This window comes from Meles meles, chromosome X (assembly GCF_922984935.1).
Source record: "Meles meles chromosome X, mMelMel3.1 paternal haplotype, whole genome shotgun sequence".
Taxonomy (NCBI): domain Eukaryota; kingdom Metazoa; phylum Chordata; class Mammalia; order Carnivora; family Mustelidae; genus Meles; species Meles meles.
In genome coordinates, this window is record NC_060087.1 from 129,301,004 (window position 1) to 129,325,869 (window position 24,866).

Genomic DNA, 24,866 nt, shown 5'->3' on the forward strand with positions numbered 1-24,866 from the left:
ATCAGACAACAAAACAAGTCTTCAACATCTACATAACTTATGAGAGGGTTATTGGTACTTAATGAAATTCTATCTTTAAAAGAAGTAGGCATTTCTTAAGGGAAAAGTGCTATGGAATTGAGAATTTTGATTAGTTTTATTGCTTTATTGTGATTCATCATAGACTGATTTCTTAGTAAAATATTGTTCTACTTTGATTTCAGAATTCTTTGTTACATCACTGAATAATGGATGAAGCTGAGAGAGAAAAAGAGAAGAGGTATGAATTCATAACTGACTGATATTTCTGTCAAAGCCCATTCCCCTGTCTTCTGTTTCTGTTTCACATCTTGTAAAATCCTGCTTCCTTTGGGAAGCCTGACTCTGGGAAATTTGGTCTCTCCAGTGGGTTTTCGATAACTCCTAGTTCCATCTCTGTTATAAAACTTAGTGCATTGACTATGTACATGACAGCCTCCCTCATCAAACTGTGTCTTCCATGACTTAAACAGTGGCTGCCCAGAACTGACACTAAATAAGTGCTTTACACTCCCTGATAGGGTTAGAAGCCTGTTTTGGGGCCATCGTTTGCCTAGAGCTTAAATTCATGTATATTTGAAAAGATAAATTACCTTATTTTTGCAGTTCTAGCATCTAAAGTAAATTCCTGAATGGGAAGCAATCAGAGAGGGAGAGAAACTATGAGAAGTCCTTAACTCTGGGAAACAAACTGAGGGTTGCTGAAGGGGAGGTGGGTAGGGGAGATGGGGTAACTGGCTGATGGGCCTTAAGGAGCACATATGATATGATGAGCACTGGGTGTTATACGCAACTGATGGATTATTGAACTCTACATCTGAAACTAGTGATATACTATAGGTTGGTTATTAAATCTAAATTTCAAAAAATATGTTAGTTAAAAAAATAAATTCCAGTGCACTGATTGAAAAGTTTTTGTCCAAATTTTTTAGTATGCTCTGTTTTTCAAAGGTAAAAAAAGAAAAAAAAAGCTCTCAATTAGCACTTTATTGCTCGGCCTTCTCTCTCAGATGAAGCAATGGCTTTGCAAGAGCCTCTTGAGTAATTATATATAATTTAGAAAGAATTTTCTTTAATCAGAAGTACTCTTGTAAAAGCAGGTAAGAATATATGGTAGAACAAAGATACACCATTTAATTCAAGTTCATCTGGATTTAACTTATTTTATATAAATTCTTAGGTTACTGTGCTAGACACAGTGCTGGGTTTTGCTATGAAAGACACTGAAACAGGGGCGCCTGGGTGGCTCAGCGGGTTAAAGCCTCTGCCTTCGGCTCAGGTCATGATCCCAGGGTCCTGGGATCGAGCCCCGCATCGGGCTCTCTGCTTGGCTGGGAGCCTGCTTCCTCCTCTCTCTCTCTCTGCCTGCCTTTCTGCCTACTTGCCTACTTGTAATCTCTATCTGTCAAATAAATAAATCTTTAAAAAAAAAAAAAAAGAAAGACACTGAAACAGATGTGGTCCCTACCCTCGAGGACCTCACAGTCTAAGAGAGATGAGATTGGCTTTCATTTCCTCATTTTTTTTCATTGCCTCATTTTAATATTGACAGTTATTTTTGTCTTGTGGTAGATCAAGGGTCTGGATTTTTGCTCAAAGTTTGACATTACTAACTCCCTTTCTCTCTTCTTATTTCTTCTCCATCCATTGTTTCATCATCTGAATTTCTAGACCTTCCCTTACTGTTAACAACACTGATTGTTTTTTTGTCACTTAGGGATGTACTTGATGTAACTGAAAATAAAAGGAAGGACCGGTTCAATGCCTTTTTCAGAGAACTACGTGCCATGCTTCAAACTCACGGTTACCCTATAAAAGGAGACAGATCTAAAACATCACAGGGGACTACTGTTGCTTCACAGGAGAAGGAAGGTTTGATCTGGGAACCCCAACCCATCCTTATAGCTTTTTGATTAGCCATATGGAAAATTGGTTGTGGGTGGGACAGCTGGGTCTCTCTCTTTACTTCAAACATCTTTGGGGAGGATTAATGAATAGAGGATTTCCTGAAGAGCCTCCTAATGTAGAAACACTTATTTTCTCTCTATCCAAAGTTTGTTTATAGTCAATGCTGAAAATATTGTTAAGGTTCGGGCAAAAGTGGAACAAGGAAATGAGAATTAATAGAAGAATACTGGGTAGGGAGCCTGGGTGGCTCAGTTGGTTAAGCAACTGCCTTTGACTCAGGTCCTGATCCTGGAATCCTGGGATCAAGTCCATACTGGGCTCCCTGCTCAGTAGGAAGTCTGCTTCTCCCTCTGACCCTCCCCCCTCTCTTGCTCTCTCTCTCTCATTCTCTTTCAAATAAATAAATAAAATCTTAAAAAAAGAAGAATACTAGGCAATAATAATGCAGATTTCTGTATCCTAGGCACTTGAGGCATATGGTAAATGTTGCAAAGAGAAACATGGCCCTGAGGGTGTAAAATAGTACCTATAATACTTAAGTAGGCTTAATTCAAAACATCTGAACAGGTTATACCCATATGCATATAATCATGCTGTAAAAATCTGTTACTTAAAAAAATATTTTCTTGACCCCATGATACTTCTATTACTCTGTTTCTGTGGCCTCTTCACAGCACAACTTCTTGAAAGGACTGTAAAGGCCCTGCCCCTACATCCTCATCCCTCATTCTTTCCTCATTCCACTTCACTGAGATCACACTGCTCATTGCTCCAGTATGTCAAGTAGTTGGCATTTTTCTAAGTGGAACATGAGATAGCTTAAAGCAGGAGAGTGGCATGTGTTTGTCAGGAATAACAGTGACCTCCACATTGCTGAATTATTTGGTCCTTAACTCTCCACATCTTTCTTGGCCTTTTAAAAACATTGGACAGGTGACCACTCCTTTCTTCTTGAAGTATTTTTCTCTTGGATTCCAGAATAACACATTCACCTGGTTTCTGTCTTAGATCATTGGCTGCTCCTTTGCTTTTTCCCCCTAATCTCTATCTTTCCACTTTCCCTTTCAACCTCTGGACACTGGTATGCCACAGAGCTCAGTCATTGGACATTTTTACTTCCCTTGAGACACTCATTTCTCATCCAGTCTCTTAACTTGACATGCTACCTGGATGTCAGTGACCCCTGCTTGTTAAGTCCATCTTTAGCCCTGACCTACATGAGCTCCATACTTGATAATTGTACTCATTATTAAATCAGCAAGAATTTCCTATGTGACTTCTTCTCTTGGATATCTAATAGAAAAGTTAACATGGCCATAAAGGAACTCTTGGTCCCTCTCCATTCCATTGCCTGTCACCCCCACCCCCACCTAGTTTTTGTTATTCCAGTAACTGATACCACCAGTCATTCTTCCAGCTGCCCAGGCTAAAAATATATAAATTATTCTGTGTTCTCCGTTTCTTCCACCTCCTCATCCAGTTCATAGCAAGCCCTTTTGGTTTTGCCTATAAAATATATCTCAAATCCATTTACTTCTCCCCATTTCTATAACTTTGGTATACCAACTGAAACCAGGCCACCAGCATCTGTTACTTTTGTAGATGCCTCCTAGGTATATTCTGCTTTCATTCTTTCTCCCCAATTTGATCTATTTTGCACAAGCAGCCATAGTGGTCTTTTATTTTTTATTTTATTCTTTCTTTATTTTTTGAAATATTTTATTTATTTATTTGAGAGAGAGAGAATGAGAGAGAGAGACCATGAGAGAGGAGAGGGTCAGAGGGAGAAGTAGACTCCCTGCTGAGCAGGGAGTCCAATATGGGACTCCATTCTAGGACTCCAGGATCATGATCTGAGCTGAAGGCAGTTGCTTAACCAACTGAGCCACCTAGGTGTCCCTATTTTATTTTTTTTTTAAGATTTTATTTATTTATTTGACAGAGTGAGAGGGAGGGAGAGCACAAGCAGAGGGAGTGGCAGGCAGAGGTAGAGGGAGAAACAGGCTCTCTGCTGAGAAGGGAGCCCGATGAGGGACTGGATCCCAGGACCCTGGGATCATGATCTGAGCCCAAGGCAGATGCTTAACTGACTGAGCCACCCATAGTGTGTCCCCATAGTGATCTTTTAAAAAACATGTCACTCTAAAGGCACCTGAGTGGCTCAGTTGGTTAAGTGTCTGACTCTTGATTTTGGCTCAGATCATGATCTCAGGGTTGTGAGACCCAGCTCTGCACTGGGTATGGAGCCTGCTTAAGGATCTCTCTCTCTCTTTCCTTATGCCCCTCCCCCCAAAACACATATCACTCTCCTGCTTGAAAGTATCTCATATTCCACTTAGAATAATGCTAACTCATTAACATATAACCTACATGATCTGGCCCTGCCTGTCTTTCAGATTTCATTTCCTACTACTCTTTCCCTAGGTCATCCTATTGTAGCCACTCTGGCCTGTTGTTTGTAGTTTAAACAGGCCAAATTCTTTTCTGCTTTGCTTTGTACTTACTGCTTCCTCTGCTCAAATTGCTTTGCTCCCAGGTTTTCCTGTGACTGTCTTCCTGTCATTCTTGTCCATGTGTTCATTACCTACCTACACCCTCCATTCTGTAAGATACAAAAGGATAGTCACGTTTCTTGTCTTGTTCATACTATAAACTGAGTCTCTAGAACAAAATAGCATATACGTAGTTGGAGCTCAGTAAATATTAGTTAAATAATGGGGCACCTGTGTTGTGCAGCTGGTTAAGCATCCATCTTCTGGTTTTAGCTCAGACTGTAGATCTCAGGGTCATGAGATCAAGCCCTGTGTCAAGCTCTGTGCTCAGTGCGGTGTTTGCTTGAGTTTCTTTCTCCCTCTCCCTCTGCCCCTCAATTTGTGTTCTCTCTCTCTCTCTCAAATAAATCTTTAAAAAATTAGTTACATAAATGAATGAGTGAGATTTAGTTTAATAAGAATTATCAAGTCCCTATTATGAGTTAAGTATTATGCTAGATACTGGGGTTTTAGTGAAAAATTGGATATGGTCCCCATCCTATAAGCCAATCAAGAATAAATTTGTGGATAATAGTAATATAAAAAGCTCTTTATGGTTGATTGATAAAATACATTTGTCTTATTTTCTTGGAAATATGTAGAATCTCTTTAGTCTTATCTATTTCTTTGGAGGGAATGTAGGAGATGAAAATCACTAGGTAGAGTTGAAAGTCAGTGGGGAAATAAATGACTTCAGCAGTCAGCTGTGGGGGAGTGTCATGGGTTGTTTCTTGACTCGAGGAGCTAGAGCCAGAATTGAGTGTCCAGGCTGGAACAGTGGTCAGAAACACTGACCTTGAAGCATTTGTGCAGTTGGTGTGGTTTTTTTTTTTATATATTCTGTCATTTCCCAGGCAGTTACACACCCACTTTTCATTCCCTCTTTAGTGAGGGTTCTGAAGCTTTTCTGCTCATGCTTGGCCTCCTTCTTATCCAAATCTACTGAAGCTTTTCTGCTCATGCTTGGCCTCCTTCTTATCCAAATCTACTGATAGGAAAGGATCTGAGACTTATACCCACTGAGAAAACAAGCTCTGCTTTCGGAATTATCCTTGTCAGGGGACAGAACATTTTTTTTTTTTAAACATAAGGGACTCTTTTTTTTTTAAAGATTTTATTTATTTATTTGACAGAGAGAAATCACAAGAGAGGCAGGCAGAGAGAGAGGAAGGGAAGCAGGCTCTCCGCGGAGCAGAGAGCCCGATGTGGGACTCGATCCCAGGACCCTGAGATCATGACCTGAGCTGAAGGCAGCGGCTTAACCCACTGAGCCACCCAGGTGCCCGGACAGAACATTTTTTAAAGGGATCAAAGTTGTATGCCATCGTTCTCTGTTCTGTGAGGAGCAGAGACTAAGTTATTGACATTCATTAAAATAACTGGAGATAGGAGGGCTGTGTCAGGGAAATCCCTGTATTAGTGCAGTTAGTGGAGTAGGTGGGATTAGAGGAGGTAATGCAGGGAGATGTTGATAGCAAAGGCTCTGAGTGAGCACAGCAGCAGAAACAGTGCTCTTTGGGAAAACCAGAAGAACTTGAAGAATGAAGAAAGGGATGAGAGATAGAACTTTGTTAACAACTTTGAAGAGATATGAGATAGGGCTTAAAGATATTCTAGTTAGGTATCTTGATCTGCTTAGAGCCCTTGACACAGTGTGTACTTTCTCTGACATATTATGATTACTGGGTTTTGGTGGAATACAGAGGACATAAAGAAGTCAAGAAAAGGAAAAAACTACAGGTTGAAAATCAAAGTTTTTGGAAAGGTGTGTACAGTGGAAATTGAGTTGGATGATCTTCAAGGTCTTTTTCAATTTGAAACACTTCTCTGTTTATGATCATTTATAAGCAATTAGTTAGTCCACATCAGCTCCTTCATTAGCACTCAGCATTTTCTCATGAGAGTCTTTTCTATAAAATTAATTATAACTTTGAAAAATCTAATACCCATAGCTAATCATTTTAATGTGACAGTTTTCTATCCTTTCTTTGTTTTTCTGAAAAGGCAAAGTCAATCCAGAAACCTCCAGAGAGCAATCTAATTGGATTCAATCATTTCATAGCTATGAAGACTTCAAGTGTAAGACACTGCAAGTAAGAGGGGATTTGTTCTTGGATTACCTCATATGCTAGAATATGTTCAATAGAAGATAAAGAACAGTGTTTTTCACAGTGTGGCTAAGAGACCGTGCATATCAGGATTACCCAGGGAGCTTGGTAAAATTCCAGATTCCTGGGACCCACCTTAAATTGTCTGAGTCAGAATCTCAATTCTGGTAGGGCCAGGAGCCTGCATTTCTAACAGACTCTCCAGAAGCTGCTTATGCCAACTGATTTTTGAAAAACTCATCTTGAGTGACAACAAATATGAATAAGTCTTTGTTAGGGGCAAATTAAGTAATATCTGGCAGATACCTCAACATAGGTTGTTAGCCTCTAAAAAACACCTTCAAGTCGTACCTTTTCCCCTCCAGGACCTGAAGTGTTTATGGTTTCTATCTCCAAGGAAACTGGTTAGCTTCACTGAGTTCAGAAGCCACAAACTAAAGCCCAAATGACCATGGTCTTTTGAGACAGACAGATATGGTTATGAATCATGTCTTTGTCATTTACTTGCTCTGTATCCTTGAGAGAGTTATTGCCTCTGAGTCTTGATTTCTTTCTATGTAAAATGGGTATTAAAAAATTTCTTTCACTGGGTTGTGAGAATAAAGTGGATAGGTGTAAAATGTGTAGGCACTTCCTCACTCCCTTCTCCATGTCGTTCAGTTTCCCATATTTTCCATTCCTGTCTCTCCTCATGTTGTGGTCTGAGTCATTTCTTCAGCTGTTTTCTTTCCAGCTATGTTCTAGCATAGTGAATTTTTATTTTTGATGATAATATTGTTTCTAGACATTTTGTTTATTTTTCACATCTGCCTGGTGAGTTTTGAGTCTTTTGTTCCTTCATCATATTTTCAAAATTGTTATTTATTTAAGCCATTTAAGCAAATTTATTTTATATTCTATCTTCAATAATTCCATTATCTACTGTTCTTGAATCTGATTCTGTAGTTTATTATTTGTACTGTCCCTTGTTCATGATGTTTCATTTCTTCCTCTCTTATGAATGTCTTATTATAAACTCATGTTATTTGGAACTTTATCCACAAGAATTATTTGAACCCTGGTTTTAGAATGATTCTCTAGAGATGATTTCAGTTTCTTTTTACTAGATGTCTGGGGTCAGGAACACCTTAAACTGAATAGTGGGCTTGGGCTGTGCAAGTCTACACAGGTAGTTTGTGAATTCCAGCTTCAAATCTCTGTGAGTGTGGGTTTCTGTTTAGCAATTCTCAGAAGAGACTAGTTTTAGTTTTCCCTCTCTAGCCAGAGCTGAAACTGAGGCATACGTGTGCATTCACTGTCTTTCTTTGATGGATAAGATCTCAGCCTGCTGAGAGTGTTACCCTTTGGGAAGCTTGGTTTTATGCAGAAGTCTCTGATTTCATTTCCCACCTTGTGTAGCCTGGGTTTGCTTTCTCTCCCCCAAACTCTATGCCATCAGTGTTGTGCAGATATTTCCAAGGCAAATACAGGCTCCAGTATCCCCCTACCTTTGAAATCCCATGTTGTAGTCATTTCTGTTACCAGATTGTTTGTTTTACTTTACAATAAGCTTGGTCTCTTTTTGAAATATAAGTTTTTATATACTTTATTCATCATTTTTGTGTTCTCTACCAGGAGGTATTTGTTTGGATATCAAATCCATTATATAACAGGAAAATAATGACAATATCCATATTTATAAGTAGATGACTAAACTATTCACAAATAAAAATGCCCTGCAAAATATTCTTAGCATTTTTGAAATTAATTTTGAATTAAATGTGAAACAACCTACATACGGAAATGAATCTTCATAGCTTGTGTTGGAGAGTTTTGTGTTAATTGGGTATACATTAAAATTTGTTTGTCTAAGTGACACATCATTTGATAAACATCTCATGCTTAAGGTTAAGTAGATTCTGTGTAGGAGGCAGAATAATGGAATTTTAATTAAGTCTGTGCCTGCTTTATTGATATTTAAGGACCACAATACATTTTCAGTGTGCTATTGTAATTATTTATGCATTTTGAAATAAAACTATCATTTTATTATTGTTCCACTATTTAATTACATTATTATTCTCTCTTCATTAGTCATTAGATGGCTTTATGATAATACTAAGCACAGATGGAGTGATAATTTTTGTCGCTGAAAACATCACTTGTCTCCTTGGCCATTTACCAGTAAGTTTTTCCAGTTTGGGGGAAAGGATCATTCTGGTTTATTATTTAGAGGTTCATCATTTGTTTTCAGGAGCATACAAGTCATCAGAGATGTTCTCTCAGTGTTGTCAAAACGTGCACATGTTTTATTGTCATTTTCATTGGTTTCAGTTTTAAATCCATAATAAAAAATTCTAATATGCAGTAATACAATACTGTGAGGTGTGTGTGTGTGTGTGTGTGTGTGTGTGTGGTGTTTCTAAACTGCCCTGAAGGTAATCTCCAAAGAAGAATGTGCTTTTTGGAATGGCAGTCTTCTCAGAATCAGTGGATAGCTGCCAAGGTGACTGCTTTGCAAGGCTGCCCTCACTGTGATGGATGTGTTTGATTCTGTACATTTCTTTAGAGTCCACTATATACTGATTAGACAATGAGTGTCATGATTTGTCCATGCTGGCTCATGGCATCTACTCCCAGAACTGATTTGCGTTTTTTCTTTATATTGAAGAACAAATTACAATCTTATTAAAAAAAATTATAGAAGTGATGACATAGTTTGGCTGGAGACATCTACCCATGAGTTGTAGTCATGATCTGTGGTGTCCATAAAGGTCACTTGGTCACTATACTCTTCTTCAGGAAAGCTTTCTCTTTCTTCATAGGAACATTGACTTAGAATACGTGATTTCCAAAAAAATTTTCTGGACCTTCAGGCTGTACATCCAACAAATATGCCACTTAAATATGAAACTACATTCCTTCCTATTCCATTAACGTATATGTGTGAAGAGAAGGTATCTAGAATACATCCTCCTCCACTCCTGAAATCTCTGTCATCTGGCTAGTTTTGTCAGTCATATTTGGATTGCTGCTTTCATTGTATATTCCTCATTCCACAGAGTTGTCTAAAGAACTTGACAAACCTTGACCCAGAGATCTATATAGTACTTGAGTTTGAAACATGTAAATTAATAGTTTTGTTACATTATTCTTTTGTTAATTTAGAAGTGGAGGATTAGAAGTTTATTCAACCAGTTATGCTATTCCAGCCAGCATGTTCCGTGGCGTGGCTAGAAGCATAGAAGTTTGTTTTGTTTCTACTCTTTTCTCTTTATTTACAGATAGTATGATACATATCTTTAGTTCTCATTCTTTTTCCTTTTTTTAGAAAACATTTTACATTTTCAAATTCAGCTTATATTTGTAGGATGTCAAAAGAGCTGAATAAAATACAAATGCTAGAGATTTTCATTGAATTGGATTTATAGAAGAAGGATGGTCTTATTAAAGCTATATTAAAAGAAAGAATGTATGAGTATGATATATGACAGGTTAAGTTTTATTATTGTGAAGACAAGAAAACTTCCCAAATTCTCATATTAGATATTACCAAATTGGTCATTGAGTGAGAATGGTAAATTTTTCCTATAAAATGAGGGTTTTGCATAGTAATGGTCTTAGTTGTATTATCCTTGTTTCTTCGTGTAGTTTGGTTCAAAATTTCCACTCAAGAGAATCTTTTACATTTCAGAATTTTAGGTAATACACACACAGGGACTCACCCTAAGGTCGAGGGGTCTGGGACATGGGGTGGAATGACTAATCTTAAACCATGGAGATATTACCTGAAATGGCTATACTTAAAGCTATGACTATTAGGTCTGTACATAAACATTCAATGAGAATGAAGTTATATAGCCTTGCTGAAAAAGACTAGCTGAGACATAATTTCACACTTTCCCTCATTAAATCCTAAGTCTTCTTAATTTGTAACAACACACAATCTTTTTCTAGGCTTTGATTAAAAATTTCATTTTTTAAGTCACTCACATTAATGTAGAGACAAAACCATTTCTAGAGTATCTTCCTGGATCTAGAAGTCTACAGTTTCATTAACTATCAAGATACCTCTGTCTCTTGGGCAACTCTAAACTGATAGCATGGTGGATGGAAAGAACTTTGTCTTTGAAGTCAGATAATCTGGGGATTAAAATTTGGCTCAGTCACTCACTAGCTACATGAACTTTAGTTTCTCATCTGTAAATGTGGAAAGAAATACTACCTAGAGAGTGACTGGAGGTGAGCTATTACAAATACGGGGTTAGTAAAGACCTGCCTTATCAGGTGACGTTTGAACAGAAGCCTGAATACAGTATGTGAGTCATGCAGATAACCGGAACAAATGTGTTCCAGGCAGAAGCAAAAGCAAGTCAGGAAGCACTAGCCCAAATGTGCTTGATGTGGAGGGGCCATTGTGACGGGGGCACTGTGAGCAAAAGAAAAAATACTAGGAGGTGAAGAGAACAGAGCAGTAACAAAGGTCCCTTGTTTAGGATCATTGTAATGACTGTGCCTTTTCCTCTGAGATGGGAGAAAGCCATTGTGGGGGTTGGAGCAGATGAGGGAAATTATCGGAAATTCTTGGGGCATCACTCTGGTTCTTTTTTTTTTTTTTTTTCCATTTTATTTATTTTTTCAGTGTAACAGTATTCATTCTTTTTGCACAACACCCAGTGCTCCATGCAAAACGTGCCCTCCCCATTACCCACCACCTGTTCCCCCAACCTCCCACCCCTGACCCTTCAAAACCCTCAGGTTGTTTTTCAGAGTCCATAGTCTCTTATGGTTCGCCTCCCCTCCCCAATGTCCATAGCCCGCTCCCCCTCTCCCAATACCACCTCCCCCCAGCAACCCCCAGTTTGTTTTGTGAGATTAAGAGTCATTTATGGTTAATGAATCACTCTGGTTCTTATGTTAAGAATAGTCTATGGACTCTGAAAAACAACCAGAGGGTTTTGAAGGGGCGGGGGGGTGGGAGGTTGAGGAACCAGGTGGTGGGTAATGGGGAGGGCACGTACTGCATGGAGCACTGGGTGTGATGCCAAAACAATGAACACTGTTATGCTGTAAATAAACAAACAAACAAACAAATAAATAAATAAATATCACCTATGGGAAAAAAAAAGAATAGGCAATGGGTTGTTTGTATTGTTTCTTAAATCCCACATATGAGCAAAGGAAAAAAAAAAGAGAGACAAAGCAAGAAACAGACACTTAACTAAAGAGAACAAACTGATGGTTACCAGAGGGGAGGTGGGGGTGGGTGGGTGAAACGGGTGATGGGAATTAAAGAGTGCTCTTGTTGTGAGGAGCACAGGTGTTGTATGGAAGTGGTGAATCACCATATTATACACCTGAAACTAGTATGACCCTGTATGTTAACTCTACCGGAACTAAAAAAAAAAAAAAGAGTAGGCTATGGGAGCAGGCATGAAAGGTAGAGAGTCCATTTGGAAAGCTAATACAATAGTCCAGGCAATTAGATGGTTGGATGTTGAAGTCATCAGTGTTTTGTAGGTAAAATAAGTTTTGCTGATGGATTAGATGGGGGTGCAACAAAAAGATGTGAGGAGTCCAAGGTATGGCGTTGTAACACATACAATTATGACCAAAATGATGGCTTATTATCATCATCATGGTATTAAATTTACATCTGAAACCTGCCATCATATTTTTCCAATCATTAATTTTCCTTGACAGTGTTATCCTTTGGAAAAACTTGCAGTCACTTGTAGTACTAGTAGTTCCAAGCAGCCTGCCCTCCTACTCACCTACTTAATCACTCCCCCACCAAAAAAATTAAAACTGGGAATTTACATGTAGTTGTTCTCTTACAATTTTCAAACAAATGAAACTTTTCAGACACACATTTCCTCATGGAAAGAGTTTCTCAGCATTAAGTTTTTAAGAAACTTTATGAGGTTTTGAATATAGGTATATGGTTAGTTCATGATAATTGTGATGAGCTTTGCTCTGTTCTCCCTGCAGAGCTTACAGTATAGTAGAGAATTATCAGTGATGAGTCTTGTTTGATTCAAAATGCAGTCTGAATTTCATGCAGAGGCTCTTCTCCTTCCCTGTGCCCTATACATTTGAACAGTTTTCTAATGCATGTTTGATGTGAATGTCTTTGCCAACAAAAAGATATTTCTTGCCTGGATTTTCAGTAAATGTCATGAAGTGGAGTAAATTCTTTTACTTTTTTTTTGACATGATTGAGGCTCACCATACTAATATTCATGGGAAAACTAATGGGTATTTGCACACTTGGCTTTTGAGAAACCTCCTTAACTTTTCACTGGTATTTATCCTTACTTCATTAAGTTTTGAGTGCCTTGATCTTTCTGCCTTGTGTAGTAAGAAGAGCAAATGCCAAAGATTTACAAAAATAACATGGTGTTGATAATGTTTTCAGATTTCTGCCCTTTAACTATGGAGCAGGACCACTGGAATGATTGTTACATTCACTTTTTTACTTGGTGGTCAGTTATAGGGCGTTAATTGTCACTATCATGTTCCTTAAAGAATGTGATTAATCCATAAGAAACTAATTGCCAGTATTTCCATCCAAGGGAATGTACACTATCAAAAGACTGCTCACTTTGAATTCTTTTATGTGACAGTGCTGTCCTTTATTCTACTAATGAAAGAACTGGTGAGCTATGGCACTTTGTGTCTCTTGTTATGGTCTTATTGTATAGCTAACATCATCATTTTGTGTCTGTCTCATCTGCCTTACTGAACTGTGTATTCATTAAAATTAGAATTCATGTCAGGATCATCATTTTTAACCCATGTAAGTACTCAGTAAAAAAAGAAATTGATAAATTACTTCCTGTAGAATGTTCACAGGGTAGAAACTGGCCCAGTAGCAAGTCAGCTGTTCCTAATACCAGTTGGACTTGAGGCAGCTATGGTGTAGTGGAGGAACAATGGATATAGAATTAGTTGGGTGGACTTGGGTATAAATATTATCTCTGAACTTCTGACCTCTCATTAATTGGACAAGCCTTAATTTCCTCTTAAACAAAATAAGGGATAATTCTTCCTCTCACAGGGCATTATGTGAGCTAGTTTGTGTGAATATACCTAGTACAGTGTCAGGCATAGAGCAGTTGTTAATCATGTGTTAGACAAACAAATGAATGAGTGATCTCCACTGACCAGAGGTAACTTGATTTGGTTCCTAAAGTTTATTTTATAACTAAACCAATGAAGGAATTTTTACTGAAAAAGTTAGGTTTAATGAAAAATACCTCTATTTCTTCTGGGAAGTAAATTTCTTATTGGGTGACTTTCATTGTCAAAATTTATTGCCTGTTAATTTCATAATGTTTTGTTTGCTAAATTAAGGTAATATTTCTGCCCTGAATTGAGCCATGCTTTTTCTTGATTGAGACAGGATCCATCTGCTAATTTGAGCATTGGCTAACTCATAGGTTGGCTTCTACAAATGCTCCATAAAAACATATTTCTGAATTTCGACTGTATATTAATATTAATCAGTTAAAAATTATTTGAATTTGTGGTTCATCACCCAAAACCATTATTCAACTACAAAGAATACTTTGTTTATTATTTTGTTCCTATCACATTAAAAACTCATTACTTAACTTAATGCCTAATATTCAATTTATCCATGTGTCACCGTGTTTCAGCTACATGGTACAGCATTATTCATTCATTTAACCAACATTTATTGAGTGCTCATGTGTGTCAAGCTATGCTTTAGGTGTTGAGGATGTAACAGTGAATAAGATAGCCAAGGTCTCTGTTCTAATGCAATTTACATTTTACTGAGGGAGACATAATCAACACAAAAACATACACTATAATGTCAGGTAGTGATGAGTATGCTATGAAAAAAAAACTGGAAGAGAATGTCAGGAAATTGGTACCATTTAAAATATTTTGAGTAGAGAGTTGAAGTAAGGGAGAATGTCATTATAAATATTTGGGAAAAAATGTTTCACATTGACCTAAGAGCAAGTTTAAGGGCTCCTATTTGAAGTATTTGGAAATGAACAGTATTTTGGCTTTTACTTTGAATAACTTGGGTAGCTGGTGGAAAATGTTAAATAGAAGAATAACTTGACCTGACTTATGTTTTAAATGAAAACACTGTAGCTGCTCTGTGAAGAACAGAGTGGGAGCTGGGGTGTGGCAAAAATAGATGTAGGGAGACCAGTTAAGTCTGTTTGTGGTAATCCAATCTAGAGATAATGGCTTAGCCCATGTGGTGAAAAGTGGACAGATTCTGCCTGTATTTTGACTGTATTAACAACAGAGTTTGCTGATGGATTGGGTTTGGGATTTAAGAGGAAATAGGCAAGTCAAAAACAAACATGTGGGTAAATGTGGTGCCTTTTACTGAAATGCAGAAGACTGAGGGAGGATCATATTTTGTGAGGGGAAAGCTCCAGGTATAGTGTTTTGGATATCTTAAAATTGAAATCCTATTAGGCATCTAAGATATCTAGAAGAGTTTAGAGAGAAGTCTGCACCAGAGGTGGGAAGATAGGTGGTATTTAATGAGCTAGAACTGGAAGAGCCCTCCCAGGGAGGCAGTACAATGAAAGAGGTCCAGTGACATGACTCTAGGCACTCCGATGCCAAGTAGTCAGAGAAATCTCCAGCAAAGAAAACTGTGAAGATGTAACCTTTGAAGTAGAAGGATATCCATATTTATATGGTATCCTGGAAGCTAAGTAAATGAAGTGTTTCAGGAAGAAGGAGGGATTTGTTTTATCAAATGCTGCGATGTCAGGTAAGATGAGAGTTGAGAATTGACCATTGGATTTTGCAGTGTGGAACTCACTGGTGACCTTGACAAAGTTGGAGTGATTAGGTAAAAATAGTCATTAATGTGGTTTCAAGGGAGATTGAGAGCTGAAGAAATGAGAGGCAGCAAGTATAGTTTCTTTCAAAGATTTTTGTTCTGAAGTAGACCAGAGAAGTGCTGGGGGAGAGAGTGTAAGGTCAAAGAAGGTTTTGGATTTTGGAAATTTTGTGTTGTTTTTGTTTTTAAGATGACTGATATTATAGCATCTCTGATAAAGCATTTGCATGCTGTGGGAAAGACCTGGTAGAGAGGGAAAGCTTGACATTGTGGGGAACAAGGGGAAATTTCTGGAATGATGTCCTTGACTAGTTGAGAAAGGATGAAGGGCAGTGCACTAGTCTTCATTGGAAGCTTGGTCATTGGAATAGGAGAAAAAGGAGGTTTCTAGCCGCAGGAACAGAAAGGTTGGTAGATCTGATAGCAGGAAGATACTGGTGTTTCTTTTACTCTTTGCTTTTAATTACAATAAGAAATGAGATCCCCAGCTGAATATGAGGAGGATGGGGGAGGGTTGGAGGTTTGAAGAAGGAGGAAAAGGCAAGTCATGGTCACAATGAAGAGTAGACAATTTCCAGACAGATCTGAGTGCCCATTTAAAATAACATACAGTATGGTTATGGATTTTTCTCCATAGATATGCAGTTGTGAAGTTATAAGGTAGATGAAAAGTTGAAATGAACCAGAGTTGGGGTTTTCCCAGACATATATATCAGAAAGAAAGAGAACATGGAAGTGATGATAATGATCCACCAAGGAATCTGAGCTGGGTAAGGAGGGAATGTGACAATTTGCAAGAGATAATGCCCAGTGAAAATGTGATGGGAATGGACTGGACTGGAGGTCTCAGTGTGCGGAATAATTGTTGAAGAGGTGGGGTACTTACATGAGTACACTGGAAAGGTAGGAGGTAATGGTCATGGAATGGGATAACGTGAACTGGGACATGTAGAGGTATAATAGGTATGACCACAAGGTGGCTGAGAGGGAGCAGATGATAAACTTACTGGAGGTAAGGAGGTAGAGGAAGTGACCAGTAGTAGCACACATAACAAAATGTATTTTCTCTCTTTCTCAAGAATGAGATCATAGGTAAAAAGTTATTAAGTCTTCTGCCTGATCATGAGAAAAATGAAGTCTACCGAAAGATTGCTCTCAAACTTCCTTTGTCAAACTCAGGTACAGATTGTTTTTTCTCAGTTGTAAGTTCTTAGATTTTAAGAGACAAGTAACAGTCACTCAGAGGAGTAATAAAAATGAAAACATTAGGGCCAATATAGCTGCTTATTATATATTAACTTAATATAATTTCACAAATTATATTTCCATATTAAAAAATTTCTCCTCCATTAAATCTTGCTCTTTATCATGAACCTGATTATTTCAGCTTGTATAATTGCATTAGTGTTATATAAATAATGTTCTAGATGGTATTCCACTCTACAGATACAGCATAGATAGTTATGCAAGTGCTAATGTTCCTGGAAAGAAAATATTTTTGTAAAATCCGTTCTAAGTAAGATAATAGTCCTATGAAATAATCCTGCCAAATATGGTAATGTACAATTGTAAACTTGTTTTGTATTTGTTTTTTTCCTTAGTGGGAAAACATATTGATTTTTGCTGTCATTTAAAGAGAGGAAATGTTGTACATACTAGCGAACCTACTTATGAATATGTGAAACTCATCCTAACAGTACAAGATATTTCAAATGGTAAGCAGTTAAGTTTTTAATCTGATCTAAATGAGGTTAATGGATTAACTAGCCCATCATTGCTAACATAAACACCCTTCTACTGTTGATTCTTTCACATTCTCTGATATTCCTATGAGCACAGGTTTTAGTTATAGACAATCAGACTTTTAAAAAAAAGAAGCCCATGATTTAAAAAAAAAAAGGCAGAGTAGACAATAATGACACAGACATTAATGGATTACCAAGAAAAAGACCAAAGGAAAGCTCTGATAGAAAGAGTAAGGTGATTATTCCAAAGAATCTCATTGTTTTAAAAATGGACCTGGTAATATGAAGCACCTTGCTTGTAACTGTCTCTGATCTTTAACTCTGAGACCAGAATTTGGGATATATAGCTTATATAATTACCTGACACTAATCAGAAAATATATGATATTATATTTTAAATATGTTTAGTTATATTTCATGATTTCATTCCTCAGTTACTTGTTCATTAAAGTAACTTTCATTTTTGCTATTGCAGTTATGAATAGATAGAAAGTTTGTGCCAGAAGACACTGCTACTAAATCAGTACCCAAAAATCCTTGGGCCTTTAGTATTATTGTTCAGGCTCTTTGAATCTGAGCAGAGTGTTACTGTGAAACAGTGCAGTGAGACTGTGCAGTGAAAGGAAAGGGGGTTTTTGGAGATGATGAGGACTTGAAACATAAAGATATAATACTGTCCAGTACAATGGAGCAGCTTACTTATGAGAGTTGTAATTACTGTTTTATTGCTCCGAGGAAAGTAGAGATGAGAGGGAAATAGGGGAAACTCTTTTGAAAATGGAATACTTTTTTACAGAAATATCTAATGTATGTTATAAAATTCTAATCCTTGTTGAATTCCTTATATTCTTAAAAATATATTACGTATTCAATTAAAAAGTATATTACATATCCAATTCAATTCAAGGTGAAATTTACAAGGTAGGGCCACATGGTAACATGGTGGACTGAGCTAATAAGAATGACTCTTTCCTTCTATAAAAACAAGGAAACAGGGGCACCTGGGTGGCTCAGTGGGTTGAAGCCTCTGCCTTCAGCTCAGGTCATGATCCCGGGGTCCTGGGATTGAGCCCCGCATTGGGCTCTCTGCTCAGCAGGGAGCCTGCTTCCCCCTCTCTCTGTCTCTGCCTGCCTCTGCCTATCTCTGTCTTTCAAATAAATAAATAAAATCTTTAAAAAAATTAAAAAACAAAACAAAACAAAACAAAAAAAACCCCAAGGAAACAGTTCTTAAAACATAACCAAAGAAGTTTGATGCATAGCCAAGCTTAAAGAAAGGGAAGTCCATGGGTGCCAGAAATTATAGGATAAAGTACAAGACTCTCATGGTAACAGGAGGCCTAGGTGGTGGCCTAGGTGGGCTGTAAATCATATGTGGGCTCCATTGGCTGGGGTCTACAGTTCTAATAGTCATTCAAGGACCAACACATAAAACCTAGAGACTTCAAATGATCAGAAAATTCTGTCCACTGGCCTAGAGGAAGAAAAGGTTTGTTATCTTCCTCAGAATATGAATGGAAAAAATGTGTCATTTATAAGAAATTAAAACCCAAATCTGTGTTGCATGGATATGGGATGTAAATTTACAAATTTTAAGGTTTCAGGAACTGTAAGTGAAGAAATGAATATAAATACCAATTTTGGGCCAATAATAAGCAAATATTGGTGAGGAAGTAAGAATTAAAACACTAATACAGCATTGAGAAAAAATGTAAATTCATGGTACATTCCTGAAACACAGGGTGAACTTAAATTGTAAATTATCCAGTGACTCAGCAATCCCCATCACTGGGCAGAAATATACCAGAGGTGAATTTGCAGAGAGATCTGTGTCTAAGGGGACATGTACAATGAATGTCATATTGTTGTTTGTGTAAGGAGGGAGTTGGAGATAGCCTAGGTATGCATCATTAAGGAAATAAACAAGTAAAATGTGGGAAATATAAAATAAGGAAAATTTTGAAAGCAATGACCTGTAGATATACATACTACAACATGGTTAAATCTTAGAACCGTATTGTTTTGAAACCACGTTGAAAACCATATTGAAAAATGTAAGAAACTGAATGAGATAAATTTCTTTTGGAGACTACAACATCTATCCACAGAATAAGAACACAAGGCTGAATATCACCCCGAAGTCAACAACAGTTATTTCTCAGTAGTGACTTCATGTTTTGGTGGAGACCTGGGTGAAGAGGGTAGCTGCTACAGAAGGACGGCAGGAAAAATCTGAGGCTCAGAATTCTGGGGGTTTTTTTTGTTTTTTTTTTCCCATTTTATTTTTTTCAGCATAACAGTATTCATTGTTTTTGCACAACACCCAGTGCTCCATGCAAAACGTGCCCTCCCTATTACTCACCACCTGTTCCCCCAACCTCCCACCCCTGACCCTTCAAAACCCTCAGGTTGTTTTTCAGAGTCCATAGTCTCTTATGGTTCGCCTCCCCTCCCCAATGTCCATAGCCCCCTGCCCCTCTCCCAATCCCACCTCCCAAATTTTCAGTGGGCTGGCACATAGCCCACTGATGTGGCAGATGTTCATCTTGTGTAGCCAGCCTGCCTTTCTATTTGATTGTCACATGTGTGTCTCTGTCTGCCTTAGAACCTTTGATGCTCTTCAGCAGCTTCTTCCCCAGCCATGCCTATGCCGAGTCATCTCCTACATATCTTCCTCTGGAGGATCGGTTTTATCTGGTGGGGTCCATCTTTCTCTTCAGGGCTCAGACCCTATGGGTGAGTATGTTGTGTGTGTGCCTTCCCTATTGTGGCCTTGTGGGCTTCCTTTGAAAGGCCATATTCCCTTTGGTCCCTCAGCTACTGGACAGTGTTGCTGAGGAAACCCATGTGTGCAGGGGGTTGTGCTAAGTAAGATACGTGATTGAGGAAATATCAGCTTCTGAGTTTCAGAAGGTGAGCGTGTCAGTGGAGATCTCAACACACCCAAAAGAGATGCATAATCAGTCATTTACAAGTGGTTTTGCTGTGATATGAAAGAGTTATACGGGGACTGGGGGTGGGACATATGAAGAGAAACCATTTTAGGAGGTGGACAAAGTAAGGTTTCTGTCACAAGGTGAGTTTTGAGGCAGCTGTCCTCAACCGCCCACCACCATTACTCACTCAGTGTTGTGCTAAATAGCATTCCCAGATTCTGTCTCTAAAAACAAAAATCAGTCTTTAGAATTCATTGGATAGATTCAAGTTCAATGAATTTATTCACTAAGTAGCATATTAAGTAAGAACCTACGATGTGTCATGTGCGCTAGGTCCTGGAGTAATATTAGGGGAAATAGACAATACGCAAATAATATTGAAAAGTGCCACGGGGATGTTAAAACAGTCATATGCTAAGGACTGGGAATAGGGAGTTTGGACACAGTGGACATTGAAGATCTTTATCTGATGACCTGTCTTTTGAATTGAGACCCACAATGATGATGTTGACCCAGCAAAGAAAGGAAGGCAATCCAAGTATAGGGTTCAGCAGTTGTAAAAGTACTGAGGTAGTAACTAGCTTGGAGGGTTCCAAGGAAAAAAATACCATTATGTGACTAGAAGAAGGTGAAAGAGGGAAGGAGTAGTAGAAAATAAGTTATAAGAGGTAGACAGAGGCCAGGTTATGGGGAACTTTGAGAACCATGATCGTGAGTTTGAGTTTTACTCAAGTGCAGTGGAAAGCAGGATGACGTGATCTGATTTCATTGTTTTTGTTTTTAAAAGATTAGGCTGGCTTCTGGGTGGGAAGTGGAATCTGGGGGAACAAGAGCCTAGGCAAGAGGGGTGCCATAAAGGGAGATGGGGCTTGGGCTAGGATTGGAGTGATGAGGGTTAGGGTCAGAAGTTTTACAGATTAGAAGTATACAGATTTGGGTTTATCACTGGGAGATGGGGCATGAAGTCCTTGCTGATGTGATGAAAGTGGGTGGGAGAAGAGAGAAAAATGACTCCTATGTCTGAGCAGCTCAGTGAATGGAAGTGCCACTAAATGACTTGACCAAGACAGGGACACTATGGATTGGATAGGGCAATGTGGGAGTGGAGGGTGCAAATCAAGAGCCATGTTAACATTATGATGAACTGTGATGTACAGCACATCCAACTGCCTTGCGAGAGAAGCCTCTGGATCCAGGCCAGCTGCAAACCTCATCTAAGCCACTTACGTCTTGCAGCTTCAGTTTCTTTTTCTATAAATGGTGAGACTAGAACCTTCTTTTAGGGGTTGTCTTGAAGAGTGAGTAAGACGGCACCTTATGCATGGTAAGCACTTGGGAAAGAGGTTGCAGAGAGGAAAAGTAAATAATCATCATTATCATTATTATTGTGATCATCAGGATTGAGAGAGGGCAAAAGACCTGCTTTACTTTTCCTCTCTGGTTTAGAATGCCAACTTTAGCTGACCACATTTCAGAAACCTGTTAAGGACCCCTTTACATTCAGTTATATAACAGTGATGTATATCATCATTTTTGCAGATTTAAGATCGTGAGAAAAGTGGCAGAGAGAAAAAGCAATTGAAGGAAATTGCTTGGTCTGATTGCCCCAGTCATTGTGCATCTCTGGCAGCTTTCTGGGATTTTAGCTCTCATATCTGCCACAGAGAAGCAGGCATCCCATTTTGGGGGTCACCTCCAAATCTACTTCCTCCTCTGAGAAAAAAAATCTCATTTGGCACACTCCCCTCACCCTCGTCCTCCCCCCCCCCCCCCCATGAAACAAGGATCCTTATTTGTGATCTATTGTATTTTCCTCTGGGTTTCTAGGATATTTGTTCCATATTGGTGGTCACTTTGGATAACAAATCTTGTGAGAACAGAGGACTTTTTGAAGGAAGACTTTTCACAGTGTGATTGTGCAGTGCAGAGGATAGAGCAGTGAACTGAGGACAACTGTAGGATGGATCTACTTTGATCTTGAATCTACTAGCTGTGCATCTCAGGCCAGATCATTACATCTCTATAATCCTCAGTGTTCACATCTGTAAAATCAAGTGCCTTTCTCATATTGCTATGCAGATTAGCTGTGATACTGGTTATGAGATTGCTTCCAAATTTACTACATGCTATACAAACGTGTTGGTATTTTTACTATATAAGTACATTTTAAGTATCTAAAATGCTAGTTTTTCTGCAGGAAATTTTCACTGTAAAGAAAGCTGAAGAAGAGGTTCTGCTGATACAAGACTCCGATGAGGAACCTGTATCTCCAGAGTGCAGGTGAGAAGCTAATGCTAAAATAAGTGAGGGAGACCTCGGGTTCACTTTCATTAAACAAAACTGAAATGAGAGAAATAGTATCTACAAATATTTTTCCCATTAAAATGAAAAAACAAGCAATTGAATCCAGAAGAGCAATCTATAGGCTGAATTCCTTTGTCCAGCTAATATAAATATTACTTCTCCAGGTGAATGTAAATACAGATGATTGGCTTCTTATTTTTTTTTAAAGGCAATAGAGCACGCTTAACTGACACAGATATTTACTGACTTTCAAATTAAGACAATGCATTTAAAAGTAGTACTTGATTACTTCTTTTCCTTGAAATACTTTAAATGGTGGAACAGCAGGTTCACATTGTGGCAACTGCTATTAGGTGTCCCTTTTTTGGTGAATATAATCTGTTTTTTTTTTTTTTAGTATTTTATTTATTTATTTGACAGACAGAGATCACAAGTAGGCAGAGAGGCAGGCAGATAGAGAGGAGAGGGAAGCAGGCTCCCTGCCAAGCAGAGAGCCTGATGCGGGGCTCCATCCCAGGATCCCGAGACCACGACCCGAGCCAAAGGCAGAGGCTTAACCCACTGAGCCACCCAGGTGCCCCTATAATCTGTTTCTTAACATTTGTTAACCGAGTTTCAGAGAATGGAGGCAGTATCCCATGATTTTGAATGAGAAAAATAAAAACGCATTCCTAACCCACAGGAAAATGCCAGTTGAGCAGGTACCACTAAAACCCCTTCTTACACCTATTTAACTATCCACCAAGGATTTCTACAAAATAGAAATTGTTTGTGGTACTATCTAGTTATTTAATACTTGATAAATTCATTAGTAGGTATGTCTGTATGCAGAAAACTATAATACTAGACACTGTCCTGTGTTGGGAGTGGATTACATTTTCCTTCTGCATCACAGTGTATATGTATATGTAAGTAAATGGGAAAATAATATATTAAAGATGTGCACACATGCCAATAATACTTAGCAAAATAAAATAAACAAGATAAATTTTCAAGAGGTTTCTTATGATTAAAGACATGCTTGTGTGAGGTCTGGTGGTAAGAGGAGGGAGCTGGAGGCAGTGGTCACTGGTGCTATTTGGTGGTGGGGGGTGGTAAGGAAGAAAGAGCTGGTGAAGAAATGAGTTAAACAGGAAATGTCTGATGTTCATCTGTGTCTGGATCTAAGCAATGAGGGGAGAATCTTCCCTTCCTGGCAGGAGAGTTCAGAGGTGTTTGGCTGTGAACCATTGTCTGAAGCTACACACAAAGCAGTAGGATGGAAAGCAGAGCTTCCCATGGCAGTCTGTTTGCATTCCTTGGGCTTGGTGTACTGCAACTCTCACTAACATGGGACACCATTTGTAATTGGGTGAATGTGACAAGTCTGCTCATGCCAGGATCACAGTCACTTGCACCAGCAAAACTTTTTTTTTTTCCAGAATCTCCAATTTCTTGTGAATATTCAGCATTGTATTTGTGGTTTGTAGGTGTTGGGGACAGACATATGCATGGCCAAGCTTAAGACTAATAGTCATTCCACTCTCTCAATGTGTGTTATCACTCCTGGTTTTTCTCAGAGTGCACGCATTTCCTTCATTAGGTTCTCTACTTTATTAGAAGACATTTTACTGAATAATCTGGGGAAGAGGATATTTATAAAACATAACATGTTTAAACAACATGAACTCAAGACACTCTCCTGTCAGGAGAATATCTAAGATGCAATAGCAGTAAACCACATGGGTAATGAATTTTGTATCAATCAGCAGATCATTGTAGCAAAGATTCAGATAGAGTTCAGAGAGTGAGGAAACCTGTGTTTTACTTTTAAGTAGAGTTTAATTGGATGAAAAATATTCTGATGCAGAAGCGAGCCAGCTACCACATCTATGCCACTGGTCTACATAGAATATAAAATAAGTGTTTTCTTGAGGCTTGAAACTGCTTCTAATAATGGAAGAAATTATCACTCCAGTGTGGATGAATGCACTCTAGTTTTATATGTTCTGTACTTCTATAAAATATTAATAAATTTCCTTCAAAAATTATGCAATGGATTATATATCATGTAGACAGTAAGATGGAAAAATAACACTTAGGACAGAGCTGATGGGTCTGATGAAAAAATTCTGTTTAATTCCAGCCTCCCTGTCCCTTTCATATCCTTCCCCTCTCCTCCAACACCATGGTCACTGCTCTGCTCTCAGCCACCTCAACTCTCACATGATGGATTATTGGTGGACCAGGCTCATCCACTATATTGAGATCTGTAAGGGAGGAGCTGTCAGTCTTGTCCCTGTCTGGCACAGAGCCTCACGTTGAGTAAGCAGAAAACAAACATCTACTTAGGGACTGACTGCTTAATTGATCCTATCAAAATGGTACTCTATTCCATGACATGAAACCTCTCAATCATAATGCAGTATTTTTATAAATTGGTGCAAATTAGTATTGCCTTATTTTTGTCAAAGACTCGATCCTTGTCCTCATGGTATTTTTAAATAATAAGAAGG

The 24,866-nt window shown here is 38.3% G+C and overlaps 1 protein-coding gene across 1 annotated transcript in view; it reads left to right on the forward strand.

Moving 5' to 3' along the window:
- The first annotated feature begins 231 nt into the window (after window positions 1-231).
- Window positions 232-24,866, forward strand: part of PASD1 (PAS domain containing repressor 1) — a 56,217-nt gene continuing 31,582 nt past the window's right edge. The window contains exons 1-7 of the mRNA XM_045994842.1: window positions 232-259; window positions 6,462-6,550; window positions 8,639-8,728; window positions 16,466-16,574; window positions 16,988-17,101; window positions 19,737-19,867; window positions 22,265-22,347. Coding sequence (XP_045850798.1) covers window positions 232-259; window positions 6,462-6,550; window positions 8,639-8,728; window positions 16,466-16,574; window positions 16,988-17,101; window positions 19,737-19,867; window positions 22,265-22,347 — 644 coding nt within the window. The remainder of the gene's footprint in view (window positions 260-6,461; window positions 6,551-8,638; window positions 8,729-16,465; window positions 16,575-16,987; window positions 17,102-19,736; window positions 19,868-22,264; window positions 22,348-24,866) is intronic.